A 22369-nucleotide genomic window follows, 5' to 3' on the forward strand; every position below is an offset into this window, starting at 1 on the left:
GATTCATGCCCTTTGATTCAGGCACTACATTCTTTATTATTCTTATGTAGCTTTCTTTCTTTTCCTATTCTTTTCAAACTGAGGTTAAAGGCCACTTTGGAGGATTACAGAGTTGATATTATGGGTTTCTTTGCTTTGCTTTTTTCTGCTTTGTGTAGGAAATGGGATTTTTTTTTAGTGTTGACCAGAGATGAATTTGCATACATTTTTCATCCAAAAATTAATCTTTTTCTTTCAACAACAATTAAAATAAATCTCAAAATCCCCTTTGAAGACCCCATGAATTAATATTTGGCGTCTGGTTTCTATTCTGTTGTCTTCAATGTTTATTCAACTTTTTCCTCAGATTGTTTGAACTGATACCTCAATCTATCCTTTCCCACCCCTCCACCACTGTAGCTGTATGGAGTTTCCCAAGCTTCTCCTCAAAAGGCTTTCCTAAAACAAAAGTTTTTTACAAGTATGTGAACTGTGATTTGTCCTCTGAATAGGACTGATTTAAGATTTGTTTTCTAAACCCAAGGTCCAGTTTAGATGTAAAAGCACGATTGCACGTTGTAAGACACAGTCTGTTTTTCATTAAGCTATGGTTTTCTTGTGTTTACTCAAGATGTACATCAAGATACATACCTTGTATCAATTACACTTGCATTTGCAGCATGTGCATACTGAAATTTTTCTGATCCCTATCAGTTATATAATGGAAATATTTATGTGGAACTCATGCAGGATATCATGCTTTGTACTAAATGTTTTTATTATGGAAACAATATTATCAATAAAGTACAGTAATATACTGTAGGTCTAACATTCTATAATTTCAGAAACTGTTTTCACCTTTGAATTGTCTTCATTCTACTAAAAGATGTGGAGAAGAGTTAAACATTATATAGTTAAATGTAGGATGAGGGTAGTGATAGAAGTGCCTAAATCAAGATGATTGGGAGCCTGGGGAGCCCTCACATACATTACAGCCTGGAGAGTTCAGAGGAGAGTGAGATGTCTTGAAAAAACTGGTGTGCAATGAAGAGATCTTCCATAAACTCCAAAGCCTCCAGCAAAGTCCTCTTCCTGAGCCACGTTTCCCCACCTCAGCCTGCAAAGTGGGATAACAGTATTTTCTCAGACCACAGTGCTGCTCTCAGGAGAACTACAGGATTTGTGCTACTTTGGTCAAAATAAGCTGTAGTGCTTCCCCCCAACTAGATACAACCACTCATGCACCCAGGGTCTCCCTGGGCCCCCTCTTGTCAGGATGTGAGTCCAGTCTCCTGCAGGTTAATCTGACCAGGACACTCTCCTGCTCTTCAGCATCTTCACTAGGCAGCATGTCCCTTGTTCTTCAAGTTTAAGAAGGCAAACTCCACTCAACTTCCTACCTACAAGTCCCTTCAGTCTCTGAAGCTGTGCTGACTCCCATTACAGTCTCTGGAAAACAGGAAACTCCATCTTTTCTATTCTGTAAATCTCTTTGTTTTAATCCTACTGTTACACTGGATAAACTGCTTTTTGATTGAAGAAAGCTAAGCAAGATATATTATGTTATAAACTGCCTTCCTGGTGTTTTTTGTAATGTTACGTGTTTTTATTGGATCTTTCAACAGCCTGTGTTGCTCCAGCAAATAATACACCTTAAAAAAAAAAACAAAGCACACATTAATGGGAAATATTTCAGATATCTTCCCCTTTGTCACAACATTATTTATCAGTATCTTCATTTCGAGTTCTTCATCCTTCAACTTCTTAGAAGTAGTTAGATTTAAAAGATAATAAAACCACTGGCAGCAGCCATCGTGCTACTGAGAACCAGAATGAAAAGACCTAAATCAATGGCTCTGCTTTGCATCTATCCTGCAACACCCACAGCCTTTCAGTAACCTCAGGAAGAGAGAGTAAACCAGCCAATATTCCTGCTGACTATGTATCCTGTACAGGATCTGGCTGTGCTGGTGCTCGAAAGCAGGGAGGTTCAGGACAGAGTAGATTCACAGAGCAACACCCTGGAGCTGAGAATCCACCATCCACACCACATGTATTTTAGCTGATAATTTTTAGGGTGCCTCTAGCCCCCTCCCAGGGACTGGCCCTCCTTCACAACTTCCAGTTTAGCTGCTATTGAAAAAAAAAAACCCATGTGTTCCTGCCTAAGTACTGCCTCGTAACACAAGCCAAAGCAGGAAGGCCAGGAGTTTCTCTTCAAAAGCACATTCCTGATCCATGGTTCAGGCTCCTGGATCCTATCATAGTTTCACTACCAGTAATAATAATACAAAAATCATGAGTCAGGCTGTCAAACTGCTCCTACTTCCCTCTACAGACTAATTCCTCCAGAACTGAAGGTATTTGCTCTCCAGAGGCATCCAGCAGCTGAAGTGATGCCAGGTTGTGCTGCTGGTCTTCAGAGGCTGATCCTTACAGAAGACCCTGGCGTCTGTCTGCATGTGATATCCTTGGTGTGTGATGGATGCAGCAGAAAACAGTGCTTGCTTAGGATCCCTAAGAAAATAGAGAAGAGGAATTAATGTCAAGGAACTGTCAGTAAAATGCATGAGTAGCTGCTTTAGCATGGCAGAGTGCAGGCGGAAAAGCGGATGAATTCAGGCTCTTCATAGATATATTTCTATCATCTAATTATCTGAGTGAAATAAGTACTAAGGTGTGGGAAAATCAGCATTTTGTTAATTTTCCAGAGAAAGAGTAGAGATATGGGTGACTTTTGGGGTGGGGAAAATCATCCAATTTCACTCAGTCTGAAATTGGTAGCAATGGTTTCCATCCCTTTCTGCAACAGGATGTCTCAGTCCACAAATAAAAACAAGAAAACCAAAACTAATCCTCATTTTTGAAAGAATCTGTACAAACACATCAACAGTATGAATGAAAATGTATTGGAAGTGGCTTCAAAAGCAGCTCAAAGTAAGCCATGAGAAAACTTCAAAGAAAGAAAGCCAGATGATTTGTGACAGAATTGAAGAGAAAAATAAAACAACAAAGCAACTCAATAACATTGTAAATGGTAGAGATGGATAGACCTTAATCTTGATGCAGCTTTGGTCAAGGAACCTGTTACACACAGTCTGTGAGAAATTATAACTTAGGCCAGTGTTTCTGGACTGTACAAAGACTCCAGTAATAGACAGGCATCAGAAAAGTCATCATCAGGCATCAGTCAGGCATGAGAAAATGCAGTTATCCTGTGTGGCTACTGAAACGAGCATCAGCTGAGAGGGTGGAGCACAGGGAAGTCGGCAGGGCTAAGGAGAAGGGGTTGTGGCAAAGCAGACAAGGCCACTGTGCCCAAAGGAGGTATGGCTGTGCCCCTCAGGATGCAGTGCTGGCTTTGATTGACTCCTCATGCTATCAGATCATCAAAGGTTACCACACCACTGCTGGGACAAGCTGTAGCAGGAGAATGGAAAATGCCAAAGGTCATCATGGTGTTTTTCCTTAGGTGGTAGCAGGGACCACAAGCCATAGCACCACATCCAAGACCTCAAACATCAAAACCCTGTGAAACTGAGGCAGTGCAAGGTAATGAGAATTTTTTCCAGAGAGTGATGGGCACCCTCAGTGCCACCAGGCAATGACTTTTGAATTTAGTTGACACTCCCAGGACTGGAGCCAGTGTCCTTGTGAATGCAGCTGGATTGGATCCACACTGCAGGGTGCACATCTTTCTCAGGAAACTGTTGCTGATGGCACAGTGAAACCAAGGTTTTGCTTATACAATGCTGAAGTGATGGCATTTCTGGGGTTTAATTAACTGCCAGGACACTTGGGGGTAGTACAGTATGAGCACACAACATGAAAACAAATCCATGCTCACAGATTTGTTCTCATAAGTAGAATCTAACTCCTGATCCTATCAGCTAGATGTTTTCCTTAGACCTGTCTTTTATTACTTCAAGGTATAAAACAAATTCTCCTAACAACAAAGACACTCACGGACCTCATCTGAAGCCCAACATCACTATTGATGTAAACAGATTAAAAAAGAGCGATGCAGATGCAACGGATATTAGTCCAGTCATGTAATTTGCAAGCAATTGAGAGGGACAGAAGGATATGTCCTGATTGCACAAGTAAGCCTAACACCTTTTGCTGTAGTCAGTCATTTTAAACCCAGCACCCTGCTAGGCTCTCTGGGGCTGAGAAAGCATGTAGGAGGTCCAGAGAAGCTCAGGAGCATTGTCCCTTACATTAGCAATGTCCAGGTCATGGTTACATGGTTCCCTTCTCTCTCATGGTTCCCTTCTCTCTCTCCCTTCACATTCCCGGTCACATTAAGGTGATCTTCACCCCTGGCAATAATAACAGGTTTGACTCACCTGAGCCTGGCACATGTCCACCATGAGGTTACCCTGTCCAGGGGTATTTAGTGCCTATATTGGAGGCTTCAAATCTATTCCTTGATTGCTGAGCCTTGCCTCCCACAGTGGAAACCTAGGCTGTTTGAAACCCTCCTTTAAACATATGCTATATTGTTTCAGGTGTCCAAAGTTTTATTTTACTTCTCTAGTAAATATCTTCCAGCTCCTAAATGAGAACTTTGGGAAAACTGCTCCCACAATGCAACTTAAAAATCACCCTGCAGAGACCTTACGTTCCTCAGCTTAAATCCAGCCTTCAGTGTGTCTTGAGTTATGAGGCTGTCCAGACCACTAATAGAGAAGCAGGGGAATTTACACCGAAAGGAATAAACAAGCCAACAATAAAAATAACCATTTATCTCTTCTTCCTCCCCAGTGTCTTACTCAAAAGGTCACTGTGTTCTTTCATGGAAGCAAAGCTCTATAATGTGAGTTTAGGCACTTGAGGCTAAACTCCAGAGTACTCACTTTTTGCCAAGTAACTTTGGCGGATTTTTAGTTTGAATTTTTTCCTTGGATAGGGACTAAGAAATTACCAGGTTCTCCAGAACAGAGCTGGTAGTCAGGTCAGTGGGGCACATGCTGAGGGGACCCCAGTTGACATATCATCATGGCAGCTTGTTTTGCCAGGCAGAAGGTCTAACACCATCTAAAAATATGTATAACTGTTTAGGAAGAGCAGGACATGCATTACTCCCCAAAAGTTTCCTCTTGCAGAGCTTCCTGTAGATATCCAACTGCCTTGTAAAGATGCCATTACATGGGACAGCTACTGCCTTTGCTCTCATTTCAGTGAGATCTGGGCCCAAATCCCTCCATAGGATTATTCTGCAGACAGAACAAAGCATTTTATAGGGTTCAGTTTGGCTCAGAAGTTGTTTGGGATTGCCTGGAATTTTGGAAAATGCAGATCCTACAGCTCAGGGTCCCTGGCTGCAGTGATATTGTGCAGGCATCCTGCTGCCTTCCCAGCTTCTGCTGCTAAAAAAAATAATACCCCATGCTTCTCTTGCACTTCCAAATCATACAGCATGTTTTGTCAATGTCCACCATTGTTTAAAGCCCCTCTGGACTCCTGCTGGGGTCACTATTTCTCTCCAAGTTTCATAGGCAGCAGGGGTTTCTTCCTGGTTTTAAAGGGGGCTCCCATGGATCATGAATAACCTGTGATGTTGCTAACACAAGCCCTATCCAGTTGTCTTGTAACACACACAAGAGTTCACATCTGAAAATCCAACTGCAGCCTGAGAAATCCATGGGCATTTTGAAATGCTCTGAATGTGAGAGAGGAGAGTTGGCCGGTCACTCCAAGAAACCACCGTGCACAAAGCAGTTCCAATGTGAGCAGTTCCAATGTGTTTGCTGGAAAATAACATGTTTCTGAAAGTTTGCTGAACGTTTGCTCATTCTTAGTGCTCAGAGGCCATATTTGATCTGTGGTCATTTGGGCCAGGGATATGCAGGCATTTCCCCATGGAGGTCAGGCTGAGCTGTCTTGCATCTGGGCATCCTCAAGCAAGCCAGAGCAGACCAGGCTACCCTCTGCAGAGGCATGTGTGTGACACCATGGCATAGGAGACACAGTTTATGTTTATCTGCTGTGCCTGTACCCCATCTAACACCCCTCTTCTTCCTCTTTAAACACAGAAGAAGGGAAAAGAGATGCCATTATTTAACACCCTAACTGAATAATTTATTTAAATTGGCAGAACAAATTGATGCAAATTATCAGCAAGATGGGTACAAAAAAAGGGTCTTCAAGTCCAATGGAGGAACACATTCATGGTAATGAATACACACACAAGCATGCCTAGGTACACCACATATCCACCTCAAACTGATTAATGAACCAAAAACTGAATTGTAAAATGGGTACATAAAAAGCTGGAGATTCACTGGATTGTAAGACAGTGTATGCATTAAAATTGGTCAATGTATTCTCAGTAACTATAAAATATTATCTTATTTTTTGGCCACAAAAAGCCTTAATAACAACATCTCTTTCTTTGCCACACTCAAATACATTGATCCGAAGGTTTGGGGTAGATCATAGGGCAAGGGTTTGAGGATTATACTCCTCCTTTTGCCACTGATTGATTGTGTTAACAACCAAGGCAAATCAGAATTCTGCTACATTTCACAGCTTCCCTTTTGTAAGTGGGATAATATTTCCTACAAGTTTTTGCAGAGCAGTTCAAGATCTTGGGGAGAAAGCAGATATTTAAATGTTCTGTGTTATTATTTTAGGCCCCGATTCAGGAAAACATATAACTATATGTTTAAATCCTGCTGCTTTAATGGGTTACAAGCACCTATTTTAGGCTAAGCTCACACTGATGTGGTCTTTCTGAAAAAGCTGCCTTAAAATTTTTAATTATGCCTATTAAAAATATAGCCCATTGAAGCTTATTTAAAAGATAATTTCTAAAACAGAGGGGGAAAGTAGTGAATTAATGGCAGCTCAGCATATTGAGGCATTACCTTTCGTGCTTTTTTCAGATGAAAGACTCATGCAGGAGTACCCATGCCTTTTTGATTAGACGCATGCAGCAGGCTTTAGGTCCCCTTCAAAGATCCTTGGGCCGTATGGAGCCAGGAGCAGCTCCACATTGACATCGGGGAAAAAAAAAAAATCAAACTCTTTTTCTCAGAGCCTGACTTCTTCCCCCAGCTCCCCCCTCTCATATTTGTATATACTTCGAGAGGAGAGTCAGGCTTAGTTTTTTTCATAAACTGCAGTTCCTGGGCGGACCCCACGCACAGCTGGGCTTTAGCGGCTGGATCCGCCTTCCCGGCAAGCCTGAGCCGGGAGCCTCGCAAAGAGGGGCTCCGGGCTTGACAGCAGGAACGCAGGAGACTGGCTCCACCGAGGGAGGATGAGTTGGTCAACGCCGTGAAGCTGGGCTTCTGGCTGCCAGTGGGATCCAGAAATGGGGTACTGGAGGAGACCGGGTCTGCTTCCCTTACTGCTGCTCTCCTTGTGTGAGTAGAAAAATGTTTCTGGTCAGGCAATGTTAAGCAACGTTCTCAGAGAGGTTGTTTATTTTTCTTTCCTCCAGCAAAACAGCTAATCTTTGATTTCTCCCCTGACAACAATTAGCCTGAGGATTGGAAATAGCAGGGAGTTCAGTTGAATACTCTGCTACGACTGCATGAGCTGCGTATTTCTCTTATGGCGAGGGGCAAGCGATTGCTTGGTGGAAAGTGCAGTGTGCTCGCTTGGAGCAGCTCGCAGATGTCAGTGTTTACAGTGCAAAAATATATATAGGTCAGCATTACTTGTTGGAAGTTCTTATTTTATTGAGGGAGATTAAAAGCAACTGAAGTGCACCGCTGAACGATCTGGCTTCGACAGTGTCCAGATGTGGCGAAGTTTGCAGCTCAGAACTTTTATCAGCCCTGGTTTATGCGCAGAATTAATCGAACTATTAAAGAAGGAAAGAAGTGGGGAGAGGGGGAGGAGAAGTGTCTTTGCAACAACATCTGGTTATTCGGCAAACCTTTCCAGCACTTACGTAAAGATTTCTTTGTAATAAGTGCCCTGTTTCAGTTTTGATAGCACTTCTTCAATACTGTAGATAAAACCCTCCAGCAGCGCTTGAAAATGTGCCCATCCGTGGTTTAACTTTTTCTTGTTTATATCTTGATGATTGTTTCATAACAGGGAATGGATTTGTATATAAGTGAGTGTTATATACACATCTCCTAAGTATGTGTGTGTGTCTTTCTGTATATACAGAGTCTATGTATGTGTATACAGGCATATATCCCTACAAAGTACATATTTATATATTTGTGCGGACACTACTTTTTAAAGTGAACTCTTACAAACACAGACCTGTTGCCTTTGCTATAGAAATTTCAATGCAACTAAAATAACTTTTTGTTCAAAGTGATGAAGGAGGAGGATTATAACTCCAGTGTTTTTGCCTCCAAGTGAAATCACTGGGGGCAGGGATCTGTATCTGCATTCACTTTACATGGGTCCCCCTATCTACAAGACCAGGGAATAAAGAATGATCACTCAGTAATTTGTATGTAGGCAAACAAAACCATGGGTGCAACTGTTGTAACAGAGAGAACCAGATGGGGAGATTTAGGACATAGAATCTGGTTGGTTTTTCAAAAAGTTACAGAGATCTATAGTATTCATTTTTGTAGATAATACCCTAAAGTGTGGTTTGAAATGTAGGATGCTATACTGATAACATCCTACTAACTTAATTCCATTTGGAGCAAGAATTACTACAAGTTATTATTTAAAGCACAGTCTTGGGTTGTTTTTGGTAAGAAAGAAGACCACTAATTATCCTTCAGAAATACCTAATTTTGGAGTTATTTAACCTATGGTTTCCTTTTTCTGAAAGGCAAGGTTTTAATCTGAAAGAAGCCAAACCAAAACATATCACAATTACTAAGTTCATCTGAAAGGTTACGTGAGTGATATGATGACAAAATTTGCCTCTGCACAGGGTAAGAAAAATAAGCCAGGGCTTGCTCTCTGTGATTCAGCTCACCAGTGATAAATGTTTTCTAGGACTACATCCACTTCCTCTGCATTTAGTGTTAAGATTGACCCTACAGTCATTCTGAGAAAGTAAAAGTACCCAGGAAACCCACTTTGCATTGAGATCAAAAGAGAAGGGAAGAGCTAGTTCCCCAAATTCCCCAAATTGATAGAATATGCACATTCAGTTGTTCTTCAAGCAACAAATCACATCACTTATCCAGCTTCTCTTTATAGAGTGACAGTGCAGGCTTGGTGGCAGCAGCAACGTCCTCCCCTTTTAGCACAGAAATTTAAGACTTGCCATAGAGAACATGGCCCACACTGTGTCTCTGTTATCCCAGAATAACTCGAGCTGAGTGTTTGTAGGGACTTTGCTGCTGTTCCTAAGACTTTACCCCAGGGAAGCAGAGACCCCAGCCTGTGCTCCATGCTGCCTGTCTATGCCTTTGGTCCCCAACATGACTGAATGGCCATTACACAGCACATCTGACCATTTCAGTTCATATGCAGTGGAAAAAAGGGCTCCAGTCTGACAGAACACTGCAATTCAGCTACTGGATTTCCCTAATTCTCCATGGCAAGCCCTACCAAGGCTTCCAAATATCTACCTTTAAACTTTTCCTTGGTGGTAGTGTTTGCTGGAGGGCAGCAGTTTTACATGGCTCTCTCAGCAGAAGGTGAAGACAGGAGCTGTAGTTTCACCACTGCTAACACAAACTCTCACACAGGTGAGCAGAGAATCCTTCCAGAACAGAGAGCTGGTGCAGTCCTGGACCTGGACAAAAAAATATGAGGATCATTCAGAACTGGAAAACTGTCACCCAGGGAGGGAGCTGAAGGCTTTGGGTGTATTTAGGTTGGCCAGGAGAGAGCTGCGAGGTGAGCTGGCCATCTACAGCCAGATCCTGGGAAAACATTTTCTGGCAGAGGGCTTCCTCTTTTATGGAACAGAGATAAAACAAGATGTACACACTGGAAGCTAAAATGGGGCACTTCTGTGTTAGAGCACAATACAGTAAGGTTGTTCCAGCAGGTAGTTACTCAGGCTTGGGATGTGGATGTGGATATTTGCTGCTCAAAGCCTTCAAGACTGCAAGCCTACTGCTTGGAACTCTATAACCTAGACAGAAACTACAGACTTGATATCAAGATTACTGTGTTGTGCACATGGAAACACTCTGGCATTAAAAGTAGGAATTAGGAGTTTTCTTGCCCTGTTTTCTATTAATACTGGGAAATTATCCCTCATGCTCCATCTGTCAGGAGCAGGGCTCACATCCGGACAAACAGGCATGGGGCTGAGCTCAGTCTCGTCTCACAGAGTGGACAGCAAACCACCACAACCCTCTAACCTGTGGAGACAGCCTCAAGAACATGAGCTAAGTGTCACTGGTGTGACAACAGCTCTCAGGACTGTGAACAGCCACAGGAGCCTGGCAGAGTCTTTGTGCATCCAACCTCCCAAAGAGGATATGAAACTCCAAATCTGCCAAGGCACGTAGTAGCATTTACCAAGGGAGAGCAAGCTATACTGCTTGGGCTCTGGTGAGGTTCCAAAGAAAGAGAAAGAAGATTTTTGAAATTAGGTGAGGTTGCAGGTCTGCTACCCCAAGTCCAGAGCTCCCAGTTCTGGGGTTTAAGTTTGCTTCCCCATAACTCTGTCTCCTGCTAAAAATGCTGTTCCGCTAAAATATCCTGACATTTTTTGCCAGGTCTCCTGGGCACCCTTTGCCATGGTTGATGACTCTACAGAGAGTGCCTTTGAGGGGTTATCTCCTGGTAGATGGTGGCTTTCTGAAGTCACATTCTCTCTCCTGCTTGCACAAACTGTTCCCCCAGTGAGCCTCTTCAGCTAAATATATAGAGTGTATAGAATACATAAATCAGGACAGGGAGCTCCAGGGCTGTCAGAAAAGCATCTCTGGCTTTTGATCTGCTCAAGAGATCTCTGACCTATCCCAGGCTCCTTAGGAAGCTTGTTCAAGAAGTTGGCCTCTTATTTCTGAGATCACCAGAGCTAAAACCAGAGGTTGTAGTGCCACCAAAATGCCAGCCCACTCTTCAGGCAGGGGATCTATTGGGATTGCACCCCAACACCAATGCATGCAAAATTTAGGAACACTGGGTCAAACCTGAGCTGGTGAGAGGACAAGGGAAGGAAAAAGACAAAGGAAGAGTCACCCTCCATTTCACAGGCACTTGCAGAAAGGAGCTTTGCAGGTCCAAGGATGAGCCAGAGCAGCAGGGCAAACCTCTCCTCCTCCCAGGCTAAGCAGCATGTGGAGGTGGGCACTGCCCACCCCAGGACACAGGGCTGCAGGGCTGGTTATGACAATTTGTGTCAAGTGGCACCATGTTTTGCTCTCACATATATTTAAGACAGCCAAAACACCAAGGAAGAAATTACTACCCTCAAAAAGCTCTGAGGGGCTACCAGAGCCCCACACTGGGTCGATATAGGTAGCTGGGTTGGGAGCAGGCAGGGAATCCCACTGCCTGAAGGAGAAACTTACGCATCCTACCATGAGGCTAAATAAGAACAAAGCTGCAGCAAACTCTCCAGTTAGGAAATAAAAATGGATTACACAAAAAAAAAAAAAACACCCTGACAATGCAGAACTGGAGTGCTCTGCAATGTTGCAAGTGCCATGAGACTCAGCAAGGAAAGCAATGGCTTATTTTCAATTCACCTTTACACATCTCCAAATCTGATGCTATGGTTTCAGTTCTTGACGTGAATTAGATTAGCAGAAGGTTAAGAAGAGTGGCAGTGTACAGCTATGTGAGATGAACAAAAACTGTTATTTCCTCTCCCCTTGCATCTCTAGCTTTTCTCGGACTTGAGACAGGCTAGTGATCAGTAAAGCTGACCATCAGTAAAGCTCCACTCTGTATTTTAATAGGGGGCTTTGTGGAAAGAAGTACTTTTTGAAATATTCCGTAAAACTCGAACAAAAAACTTGAACAACCAACAGAAAACTGATGTTTACTGGTATTTTACTGGTGTTATCACTATTTAATGATGGCCACAAAGACATTTTTGTGTCCTAGTAGTAAATAAGTTCAGCCAGCTGCAATAGTGATACTCGTTACTCCCATTAGAGACAGAGATCTGGAATGATGCATTCACTGAATATGCAGAAAGCAAACACTGGCATTAAAAACAGGTGACTGGGGGCTTTTATTCTGAGAAAGAATTCCGCTCTGCTGCCTGTAGTCCACAGCTTCATATTGCTCTGTGATTTGCTCTGTCGAGTTTATTTCCTCAGGACATTGTTTTCCTCTCCCCTTAGTGATAACTCTGCAATAACATTTGCTTTCAGCCATGCTCCACAGTGTTGCAACTTGCCATAAACTAATGAACTCTCCCATAGACTGTCGTGTTTTCAAGGAAGGGCAACATCTGATCCTTTTATTAAAAAAAACAGTCCCACCAAGGAGACAAAATCAGCAGCTCCCACACACTCTGGCTTTTCACATCCCGAGTTCAGCGCTGTGTGCCAAGTGAAATCCTCATGCTGGAAGGGGCCTCCATGCAGAAGGAAGATAACACCACTGATGGCTGCCTGCCCTATCAAACCTACATTATGTCCATGCTGGACCCCAACTGTGGGATAACATTTCCTTAGGGATCTTCAGGGGGGAAGTGAATGAGTGGCTGAAAGCTGTCTTGGCCCTGCTTGCATGCACATCCCTGAATTCAGAGTCAGTTCTTGTGATCCTGCCTCTGGAAACGATCTGTAGTGTACATCAGAGTCATATTTCTTCTTCTTCAGTTGGTTAATCTTTTTGTTACATCCTATGTAAGGGTTGAAACTCTGCTGCCAGCTTCTGGTAACTGTCAAAATTTTAGGAGAAGTGGGAGAGCCTGCTTATCATGTAATCCCCTCAGCAGCCCATGTTCCTACCAATTATGTGGCTCCAAAACTTAACCTTTCATGGAACTGTTGCACTGCAGTGTTTTCCTTTCCATTGATAAGACAGGAACAAATGACAGCTGATTTATGCTACAGAAAATGCATTGTGGCATGTGGGCCATTAATGTGTCCAGCTGTGACCACAGCCTGCCAGGCTGTGCTGGACAGAGGGCTATGGCCCATGTGGGCTCTAGAAGCCCAAGGACATGCCTAAACCCAAGTGCTACCCTGGACTCCACAGGGTTACTTGGATTCAAGATTAATTTTTTTTAAGGACCTTATCACTATTTGAGCTCAGTGATTTGAAGCAATCAGCCTTAGATCAACTACAGCCTTGGAGCATGCTGTAGTTGGGGGGCTGAGGTGCAGTTCCAGCAGTGGCAGCTGCAGAGTGTCACTTTCCAGGGTCCTGTGCTCCAGTTCCACCTATGCCTCTCTCAAAGTAGCCCACAACTCTCAAAGTAGTTGAAGCAGCATCCTATTGGACATATTCTGCTGCAAGAAGACCTCTCACCTTTCCACACTGGGGATGGAGGTGTTCTCTTTAGCTCCATGTCAGTTACTCTCCACTGGACCCAAAACTCCCGTCTTTGTGCATAAATAAAGAGCTGTTGTCCTGCCTGTGCAGCACAGGATGGCAAGTCCTCAGGCCATGCCTTGGAGCTGCAGAGTCCAGGCCTCCAGGACCACCCCCTAATGCATGCCCTGCATTAAAAGCAGCACAGATGTGCTTGTGCCAGCAATGGGAACCAGCACAGCCATGGCAGTCAGCAAACAGGGCTGGTTTACTGCCCTGCTTTGGGGTCCAGGCAGGGCAGAGCCCTGAAGTGATCACCTGAGCTGACACTCACTGATGTCTGATATGGCCCCACTATCCAAATCTCTCCTAATCTCTTCAGTTCCTGCAACATCCCTGTGAAGATGTTACCTCTGGGAACAACACACTTACATCTTTGCATCTGGAAGGCCCAGAAGCATCTGAAGTTCATGGCCACTGATAGGGGCCTTTTCTTCAGATCAACAACGGAAACCCCTGGGATTTATGATACTGATCCCTTCTCCCGTCAGCCATCCCAAACCAGAATGCTTAGCTCTATCCTGCAGTGCCATAATTCACCATGCACCCCCATCAGAAAGATGTTGCCAATGTGGATTCATACCATGACCAGCAGGTGTGAAAATCCAGAGAAAACTTTCAGCACTTTTCCTGCAAAATCAGTAATTCAGGCTCCTTCCTAGAAACGGTTCTTGTGAGTGCCATGACTAAAAGTGCTTCTGGTGCATTTACAATGAACACTGGTACAGATATTTCTTTTAAAAGGTCCTTTGCTGTTTCCAGGTGGATTGTTTAATAAACTGCTGTCCATGCAGAATGAACGCCCGTGTCCCCCACGAGCGTTTGACTGAGTTTCCAGTCAATGCAGCTGGACCACGATGAGGAACATCTGTTTGATGTTGCTTGATAAAACATCCTGCCTTGGAGACTCTGAACACCAGCATCCAGCAAGGAAGAAACTGAATCAGCTGCTGTCTTGCTGCATAAAGCATTTTTTCCATACTAGATCTATGCCAAAATTAGCCCCAAGCAGTCCATGATAGCAAACAAGACCCTTCTTCTCTACAATGGAAGTGACACACCGACCCATAAGCTCAAGCAGTTGAATGAATCATCTTCTTCAAATAGACCCAGAGTACAAGCATCCACAGAAATAAGACCAATGGATCCCCTGGGATCTCAGTTCCAGTTCTCATCTCCCAGTTCCTGCCATGCTTTTAGTATGTCAAAAGGCACTCAGGGGAAGAAAATGCAGACATTCCTAGCAGAGGCAGAAGCTATTAGCTTGGGGGTGAGGTCTCAGCAAACATTTACTGTGGTTTTGTATATGTGTCCTATGCTCACCTGTTGTTAAAACAGCATCATCATGTCTGATCCTTGCTTTGAAGGTTGAGTCTCCCTGGAACTGTGTTGCAGGACTGCCCAGGGGCTGGGACTTGTGGGAACCTTTCTCCTTCTCCTGCAAGGGGGATCTCTTGAGAGGCATTGCAAAGACACAAGCTTCCAATTTTTCTATGTGCAAAGAAAAAACACTTCAGGCTCTGTCAACAGGACTCTTGGTTCCATTCCTGAAAAAAATTCCTTTCCAAAACCCTGGTTCCCCTGCCCTCCTGCCATGGCTCTCTTCTGCTTTAAAAAATGGAAAATATTCAATTTGAATTCAACCCTACTGGACATTGCATTTTGGTAAGTTAAAGCACAAGCTCCATAAAATATATTTGTTAACAGGTGAAGAAAGGCATGAAAGAAAAGTACATATCATCTATTTACACACTAAGCACGGGACACTTCAGGAGAAGGTGGAAAATTTTTAGCATCTGTAACCCAGGCTAGCCTCAAGTTCCCTCTGACAGAACAAATTAATTATGTTAGATCTGCCCCAAACGAGGGCACAATTCGACCCTACATAATAATTTTAGCAGACATAAAGAACTGGCAGGGCTGGAACAAGTTGATGACAGCATATGGATGGAGAGTTCACAGAACATCTCTGCCCCAGCAGCTTGTCACACAGTACCTTGCAAGCCCTTTTTCTCCTTGGGAATCAAAGTAATATGAATGCAAAATAATACAAACTGGTCAGTCATAGGAAGTCCAACCAGAGATGAAGAGCAGCAGCTCCAGTCCAATGTCTCTTTGTGGGCTCATCAAAGACCTTCTAGCAGATGGGAAACCAAATGTGTGCCAGGAATTTCAAACAGTCCTCAGGAAGTTCATCTAAATCATCAGTAGCCCATTTGCACTTAAAACAGAGCGAACCCTGTTGCCCAAATGTGACCCAGATAATGTTTCTGACGTGTTTACCTATTTCGATGGTATCCTTCAATTTCAATTCCATCTATTCACAGAGATCCAGGATTCATGCAGAGCCTGAAAAATATACAGAAAATTGAATTCCAGAGCATAATATGATAATAATGGTAAAAAAAACCCTGACTGCTGCACAGTAGTTTTACTTGAATGGCAGTAGTTTAGGCAAAGCAATGTCTGCTATCGACTGGCCGCTCATGTGTTTTTGCTACTTGGTTCATTGCTGCTGCTTTTTCTGTGTAAAAGGGGGTCTCATGACTGCTGCATCTGAGAATGAGCTGCAGAAGCTGCAGTTAATTGGGATATAGGATAGACTGTTGATGCCTCTGCAGAAACAAGAGCAACAAAAATGATGGCAATAGCAGAGTGGATTTAGTTGACTGTTGCATTCTGCCATTCAGCTCTCAGTCCTAGAAGTGCTCTAAAATCCTCAGCAATTTCTGCAGCAACTTGCAACAAGATAAGCTCAAACCACCCGTGCATGGCCAGGCAGGGACTCCTGCTCCCAGGCAGTGTGGGAGGTGGGAGAATGGACTCATTTTTAAGACAAGAATTCAGACAAAACTGGATCACTGCAAAGTGCTCTTCAAAGGGCTGAAATCTCGGAGCCCTCTGAAAACATGGCATGCAAATCCCCAATCATTAGAAGGCAACTTCCACTGGGGATGTGCCAGCTTAGCCCTCTGTAAACCCCACTGGCAGCCCACCTGCCCCAGGCCGTGATGTGCTGATAGTGCATTGCCTCACCCTGCAAGGACCCAGATAAGCAGAGGTGCTGGCAGAGCTGCTAAAATTACTTATGAACTGCTGAAACTCAGCATTTCCCCACCTCCTCAGACCCTGAATAAGTTGCTGTGCTTTTCATCTGACAAAGAGGAATGGCACGTTCCCCTCACATGCTGTCTGGGCTGGTGGGAGTTGCTGTGGCAGTGGGGCCATGCTGTGATGCTGGTGAAGGTGACCACACTGTATCCATGGTTTTCTCTTGGCTGACTCCTGGCTGTAGGGTTTTCTCCCCTCCCAGGCACTTCAGGCTGTTCTGCTGGCTTGGCTTGCTTTCTCTAGGCTTTTCCAATACAACACAACGTGGAAAGGACAGCAGAACACAGGAACAAGAGAGAAATGAGGACATAGGTGCAATGAAAGGGACTTGTTGCCAAACAAGGCTGCACCTTCAGACACAGGATGGCTGCAAAACTTGGTACGGGTTGTAGCTCCCCTCATGTGACATTCATAGCCCAGTGGCTGACAAATGCCTAAAGAGATAAGCACAGATATTACTAGGCAAACTCACGACTGCTTTTGTCTGCCAGGGAAGGTTTTGCCTGGCCTGCTCATGGCTCTGGAGGTACTGGTCATAATTACACAGTGACCAACAACATCCAGCAGGTAGGGAGTAAAAAAAACCCACTCTTAAGCTGCTGTCCTGAGCAATGTGAGGGATTCCCGTGCTAACCTTCTGTTCTAATCCTCAACCCTCCTTCGAGCCGTCTTTTCAAGGAAGGATGCAGAACATCCCTGCTCATCTCACATAGGTGTAGTGGTGACACCCACATGAAGCTGTGAGCTTGCCCATATGTCTGTCCCATCCTGCCCCTTCACCTCTCTCATCTGTCCCTGGATCACAGCTTGGTGTCATCTTTATGTTCAAATGCCAGCCCAACAATTGGCAAATGATGTTACGTGGTCCAGGAGCTCAGCCAGATCTAATACAGCATTTCAGTTTAATTGGACTTAGCTTCTTGCCCTGGTGAAGCAGGTGCTTGGCTGCCTCAGGGACTTACTGAAAAATGATGCAAATAACATGCAACCAGGTAACGCCCAACCACCAACTTTACTGATATTTCTGTGAAGTATGTCAGTGAAGTGGATCCAAAAATACACACATCATTTTCAAACATTGCTGAAAGCGTCAAAGACACTGAGAAAAAACAGACTAAATAGTGCAAAGCCACTACTGTTTTATCCATTCCATGTTCCCCCATCCTCAGCTCAATGTTTCTGAATGCAAACTGGTGTTAATGGGAAAGATGTTGTCCAAAGCAAGTGCTCCTTAAAGAGCTTGACTTCAGAGTCTGATGGTAGTATAGTTTTTGCCTCACTTGATATTTACAGTCCTGTCAAAGCTCACCAAGAGCAGAGCAGCTTCCTTCTCACATTGGGCTGGGTCCTGCTGGGCTTCAGGACCTCAGGACTGCATGGTTTACTTGTCTGGTTTTTCAAACTTTAATGCCAAACTTTTTTTGGTGAGTAATTTTCACATTTTGAGTTCCCCAGCTGAAAGACCAAAAAATAGGCAAGTGTTACACATTTCAAGGCACAGCAGAAATCAACAAAATTGCTTAAAAATATTTAAGTAAAATAAACTTCATCTTACTAATTTTTCCTCATAACGCACTGTCATGTTCTATGTGCAATTTTTCCATAACTCTTTTCTAATGGGTTGCATGAGAGCTTGGATGCAAATTAACTGTGAGGAGATGGGAAAGATCCTCCAGGAATTGCTCTGCATGTGGAAATGAATTTCAGTTTAGCCACTTCAGAGCAACTTTTTTTGTTTACTTTCCACTGACATAAAATCAGCCACGATTGCATCGCATGCGGGATTGGTTAGCCGGTTACATAATGCTTAATAAATCCAAGAGAAATAATATAAAACACATCACCCAGTCTGGGAAGATTGACAGTAACTCAGTCAGTGTCACCAACCTGCCCGAGCCAGGCATCAGTGAAGCATCTGATCCAATGCTGGTGGGGATGCAGGGTTGTGCTGTTGCATGAAAAATGTGATTAAGAAAAATGCTTGTGGCACGTGTGGAGGCCTTGAAGACAGACAGATTGTGTGTGATGGTAAGGGTCTATCAAGAAGCAGAGCTCACACCCCTGCAGGGAGGGCAGCTCACCCCGTCCTGCGAGGCAAGGCAGGCACGTGCTCTCACGCCCAGCTCCAGCTGGATCTGCTGCTGTGTAAGGTATTACCTCACCCCAATAATGTTCCTCCAAGTACTTCGTAAAATCATAACGGCCCTGTAAACAAAAAGAGCAAGATTAGGTGATTAATTATTTACCACAGATTATTTCTGCAGTGGCGTGTGGAGGAGAGAGAGAACCTTTCACTGGTGGTCCCCGGGGAGTGGGAAGGAAGGGGCGTGACCCAGGACGGGGCTGCCAGGCTAAACACAAAACGGTGGTACTGATTTAAACCCAAAAAAGGGGGGAAGGGGGCGTGTAGGAAGACTGAAGGTACCTCTGGCCCTGCGGTGCCAGCACTCCGGCTCTCCCAGGAAAGCTGTCCAGCCCACGAGTGGTTTGCTCCAGGCACACATCGCTGCTCTGCCTGGGGCAGCTCTTGGCCTCCTTTCCCACATTTCCCTGCTTGCTCTGCTCCCCCGCTTTGCTTCTAGTCCCAGAGGAGACCTGCTGATGCCTTCACCCACGCCGTGGCTAACTTCCAAGAGAGGAAAAGCTAGGGATGAAGGGGTTAATTACTACAGGCGCAGCACAAGCCAAGCCTGTAAGTGACTCCCTATTGCTATTTCGAAAAGAGGCTGCCTGGAAAGGGAAAGGAAAAAAAAAAAGAGAGAGAGAGAGGTTTACTTTACAACCATCATTATTTCATCTGCAGAGTTTATACAATGGAAAATAAAAGCCAGGGTACACGAAGTCAAATCATTTCTGTTTCATTAATGGTATGGAAATCGTTTTGTTTTTATAGGAGAAAAACAAATGTGAACTTGATGTGTGTGTGTGTGTGTGTGTGTGTGTGTGTGTGTGTGTGTGTGTGTGTGAGCATGCAACTCCCTTCATTGCAAAGGGCAGAGCAGTGAAATCCAGAAATAAAAAATGACTCAGAGGCCGTAGGACCTATGAGTCAGTTGAGCTGTTGTTGTTTTTAAACACAAGCGAGAGCACAATATGGCAAATAATTGAGCCTGCAGCCCCCCGGCACAGGCATCCCCACTGGCCCGGCCGTCCCGCAGCACAGGCTGCCCCTCGCCAGCCCCCAGTGCTGGACACCCGGGCCCGGCATCCCGACCCCCAGGGACACAGAGGGCTGGAGCAGGGCTGTCCCAGCAGCAGCAGCAGCTTTGCGGGTCTGAAAGTGAAATCTGTGAGAGAAACTTGAGATCCGGTCAGAGTGGATGGAGGAGGCAAGTGGGTCCCAGGGCAGATGGAGGAGTGCAGGGCCAGGAGCACTCCCCTGTCCTCACCCAGACATCAGCTGACCGAAATCAAAGAGAAGCTGCTCCGGCCAAATTTTTCTTGCCGAGTGCGAGGCATCTCCTCACTGGTCCCTGGCATTCCACCGTGCCTGGCTGGCTTTGTTGGGGCACAGCCCTGGGGTACGTCAGTACAAAACATCCCCATGCCCCAAAAACAGAGTCATTGCACTGATACACAGAAAACATGTGAAAGGCACCCGAGAAATACCGGAGATTACCAAAGCAAAAGGACCGGCAGCAATCTGCAGAGCTTGTCGCTCCCCTGGGTGAAGTTAGATCATGATGTAATTTAAGCAGCTGAAAGAGACTGGAGAAGCCTGCTGGTATGATCCATACCCAGTTTACTTTGTAATGGGACTAAGCAGTATTTGCTAAACACTGTATTTAAAGGGATATTTTCACAAAGGAAAAGTAAGTGGTAGAGTAAGTCAGTTACCAGCCTGTTTGAAGAAGGTCCAAGCAAACCAGAAATGTATACTGCATGTCTTCCTGGCACTGGAAGAACTGGTGTCTAACACAATCAAAATCAGTCCTTTCCTATGCACCAGGAAAGATTTCTGGCTCATTCCTTGTTCCATACTGTACTCTGCCAAATGCAGTATTTATTATGTAGGACAATGTGGGACCACATACCTGAGGGTGGAGCCTGGGTTAGTCCCCTGATCCAAATGCAGCACTGATGCATTTCCTGGGAGAGCCAGTGGCTTGTGTCTTGCCGAGGCAAAAACTGGGATATAAAGTTTTTTCATCTCCATCTGGTCTGCTCCATCTCTCCTATGAAGATAAAGATGCAGTGTAAAACACATGGATGGAGAAGAGCAACCTGACACTAAAAACCTCTTTGGTTCAGCAGCTGAAAGCAGCACCAGACCCCATGACTGGAGAACAGGAGTCTGCTGGAGGAAACTGAGTTGCATCCAAAATAGAATACAGCACTTTGAGGTCTGGGTTCTGGGGAGATTCTGCAGCACAGCAGGATGCTGCAACAAGATCAGGGCGCTTTTCGACAGGTCAGATCTAGCTCAAACTGACTGCAAGAAATCTGGGATCACTGTTACACAGGTCATGCTGAACAACTTCCATGGGAACTTCTGACCTTGCACAGAACCTCCTGGAAATCAGGGCATAGGAATTACCCTGATGCCCATCTGTGGCACTGGTTGTTGCATCATGGAGGAGGCAGCTCAGGAGTAACCTGGTGATGGGGAACACCTGGTGCTCTTACATGGGTCAGCGAGAGAGCAGAGCCCATCGGCTCTGCTGTTGGATTAATGTTGGAAACAAAGTACTGCATATGAAAGGGAAGGAATTTGTTTGTTCTCATAATAATTTTATGAGAGGCCCTGTTATTGCGTACTTGTGTCATTAACCACGGATAAAAGTCCAAATCAGATCCTAAACTTGGCAGCAGATGCAGGACTCACCAGACTCACCATGGAGCCAAGGCTCACCCAGGTGGGAAAGCAGGTCCCAGTGCAGGTGGTGTTTCCATCAGGGCACCAATCTGGGGGTTTCCAGGAATAACAGGACTGCAGGGTTGAGTTAGAGCTGCTCCCCAGTCCCATGTTTAAGTGCACTGCTTAGAGAAAGCAAAGAGTAGCTTAACTAATCTCCCTGGCCTTAGTGTCTTCCAGTGCAAAGCCTGGGGATTACAGGTTGACTGATCTGCATGGAAAAGATGATGCAGGGAGCTCCCAGAGCCACTACAGTAACAGCAAGCTGGACAGCCCTCTTTGACTGCTGAAATAGTCAAATGGTCATCCTGGGGTGCTTGAAGATACGTGGAAAAGAGGGGATAGACCTCACTGCAGAGTGTTTCTGACCTAAAAATTATCAATTTTTCTTTGTCCTTGAGAAATACAAGCAACATAAAGACAATTATCACTGCAAGACAGAGCATGATCTGTAGGTCCTATAATGGAGGTCCTGTGCAGCAAAAGCCTTGGTCCCCTTCCACCTTGGGAAGGGGTGAGCTGGGAACAGGGATAAGTGTCCTAGCGTCTCAGTCCAAACACATTCCTTTCAGTTCATCTTGCTGTTTAGCTGTCCCAAAGCAGCATGTCAGGGAGAATACTTGAGAACTGAAAGTGTTCATTCTGCCCCTCAGTGAAAATGCATTTCCTGCCCTTGTCTGGGCTATGAGCTGCTTTCTCCTTGCCTGTAACAAATGTGCTGTGCCTGCGCCACCAAGCACCCCCGGCTTGCTCCTTAGTGGTTCCTGTTCCTTGGGAACCACAGTCTGGGGTAAACTGGAGCCAGAGTTAGGTGCTGGATAACCCACCTGCTCTCTGGGGCTGCAGTGGTAGGGGGGGCTCACAAAATCCCCCTCCACATTCTTACAGGTGAAGTCCCTGCTGGCAGAAAGCTCATCTGCTCCGGGTGGCTGCTTCTGAGACTGCTGTAATGGGACTGGGGTGAAATTCTCTCAGAGAGCTGTTTTCAATGACTCTTGTATGGGGAAGAGGGTGGGTTATTGACTACAG

The 22369-nt window shown here is 44.8% G+C and overlaps 1 protein-coding gene and 1 long non-coding RNA gene across 2 annotated transcripts in view; one reads left to right on the top strand and one right to left on the bottom strand.

The window, feature by feature from the left end:
* Positions 1 to 2245: 2245 nt before the first annotated feature.
* On the bottom strand, positions 2246 to 17944 carry LOC136293480 (uncharacterized). The gene is made up of 4 exons (XR_010722156.1): positions 17795 to 17944; positions 15658 to 15723; positions 14698 to 14865; positions 2246 to 2496 (listed from the first exon to the last, which is right to left on the bottom strand). It is a non-coding gene; the product is annotated as an uncharacterized lncRNA (long non-coding RNA).
* LOC136293479 (TGF-beta receptor type-2-like) overlaps positions 7176 to 22369 on the top strand; it is a 30820-nt gene continuing 15626 nt past the window's right edge. The window contains exon 1 of the mRNA XM_066190300.1: positions 7176 to 7352. Within this exon, the coding sequence (XP_066046397.1) occupies positions 7301 to 7352 (52 nt within the window). The 5' untranslated portion in view covers positions 7176 to 7300. The remainder of the gene's footprint in view (positions 7353 to 22369) is intronic.

Source organism: Chamaea fasciata, unplaced genomic scaffold (genome assembly GCF_029207755.1).
Source record: "Chamaea fasciata isolate MVZ Bird 193981 ecotype frontalis unplaced genomic scaffold, bChaFas1.0.hap1 SCAF_8, whole genome shotgun sequence".
Classification (NCBI taxonomy): Eukaryota; Metazoa; Chordata; class Aves; order Passeriformes; family Sylviidae; genus Chamaea; species Chamaea fasciata.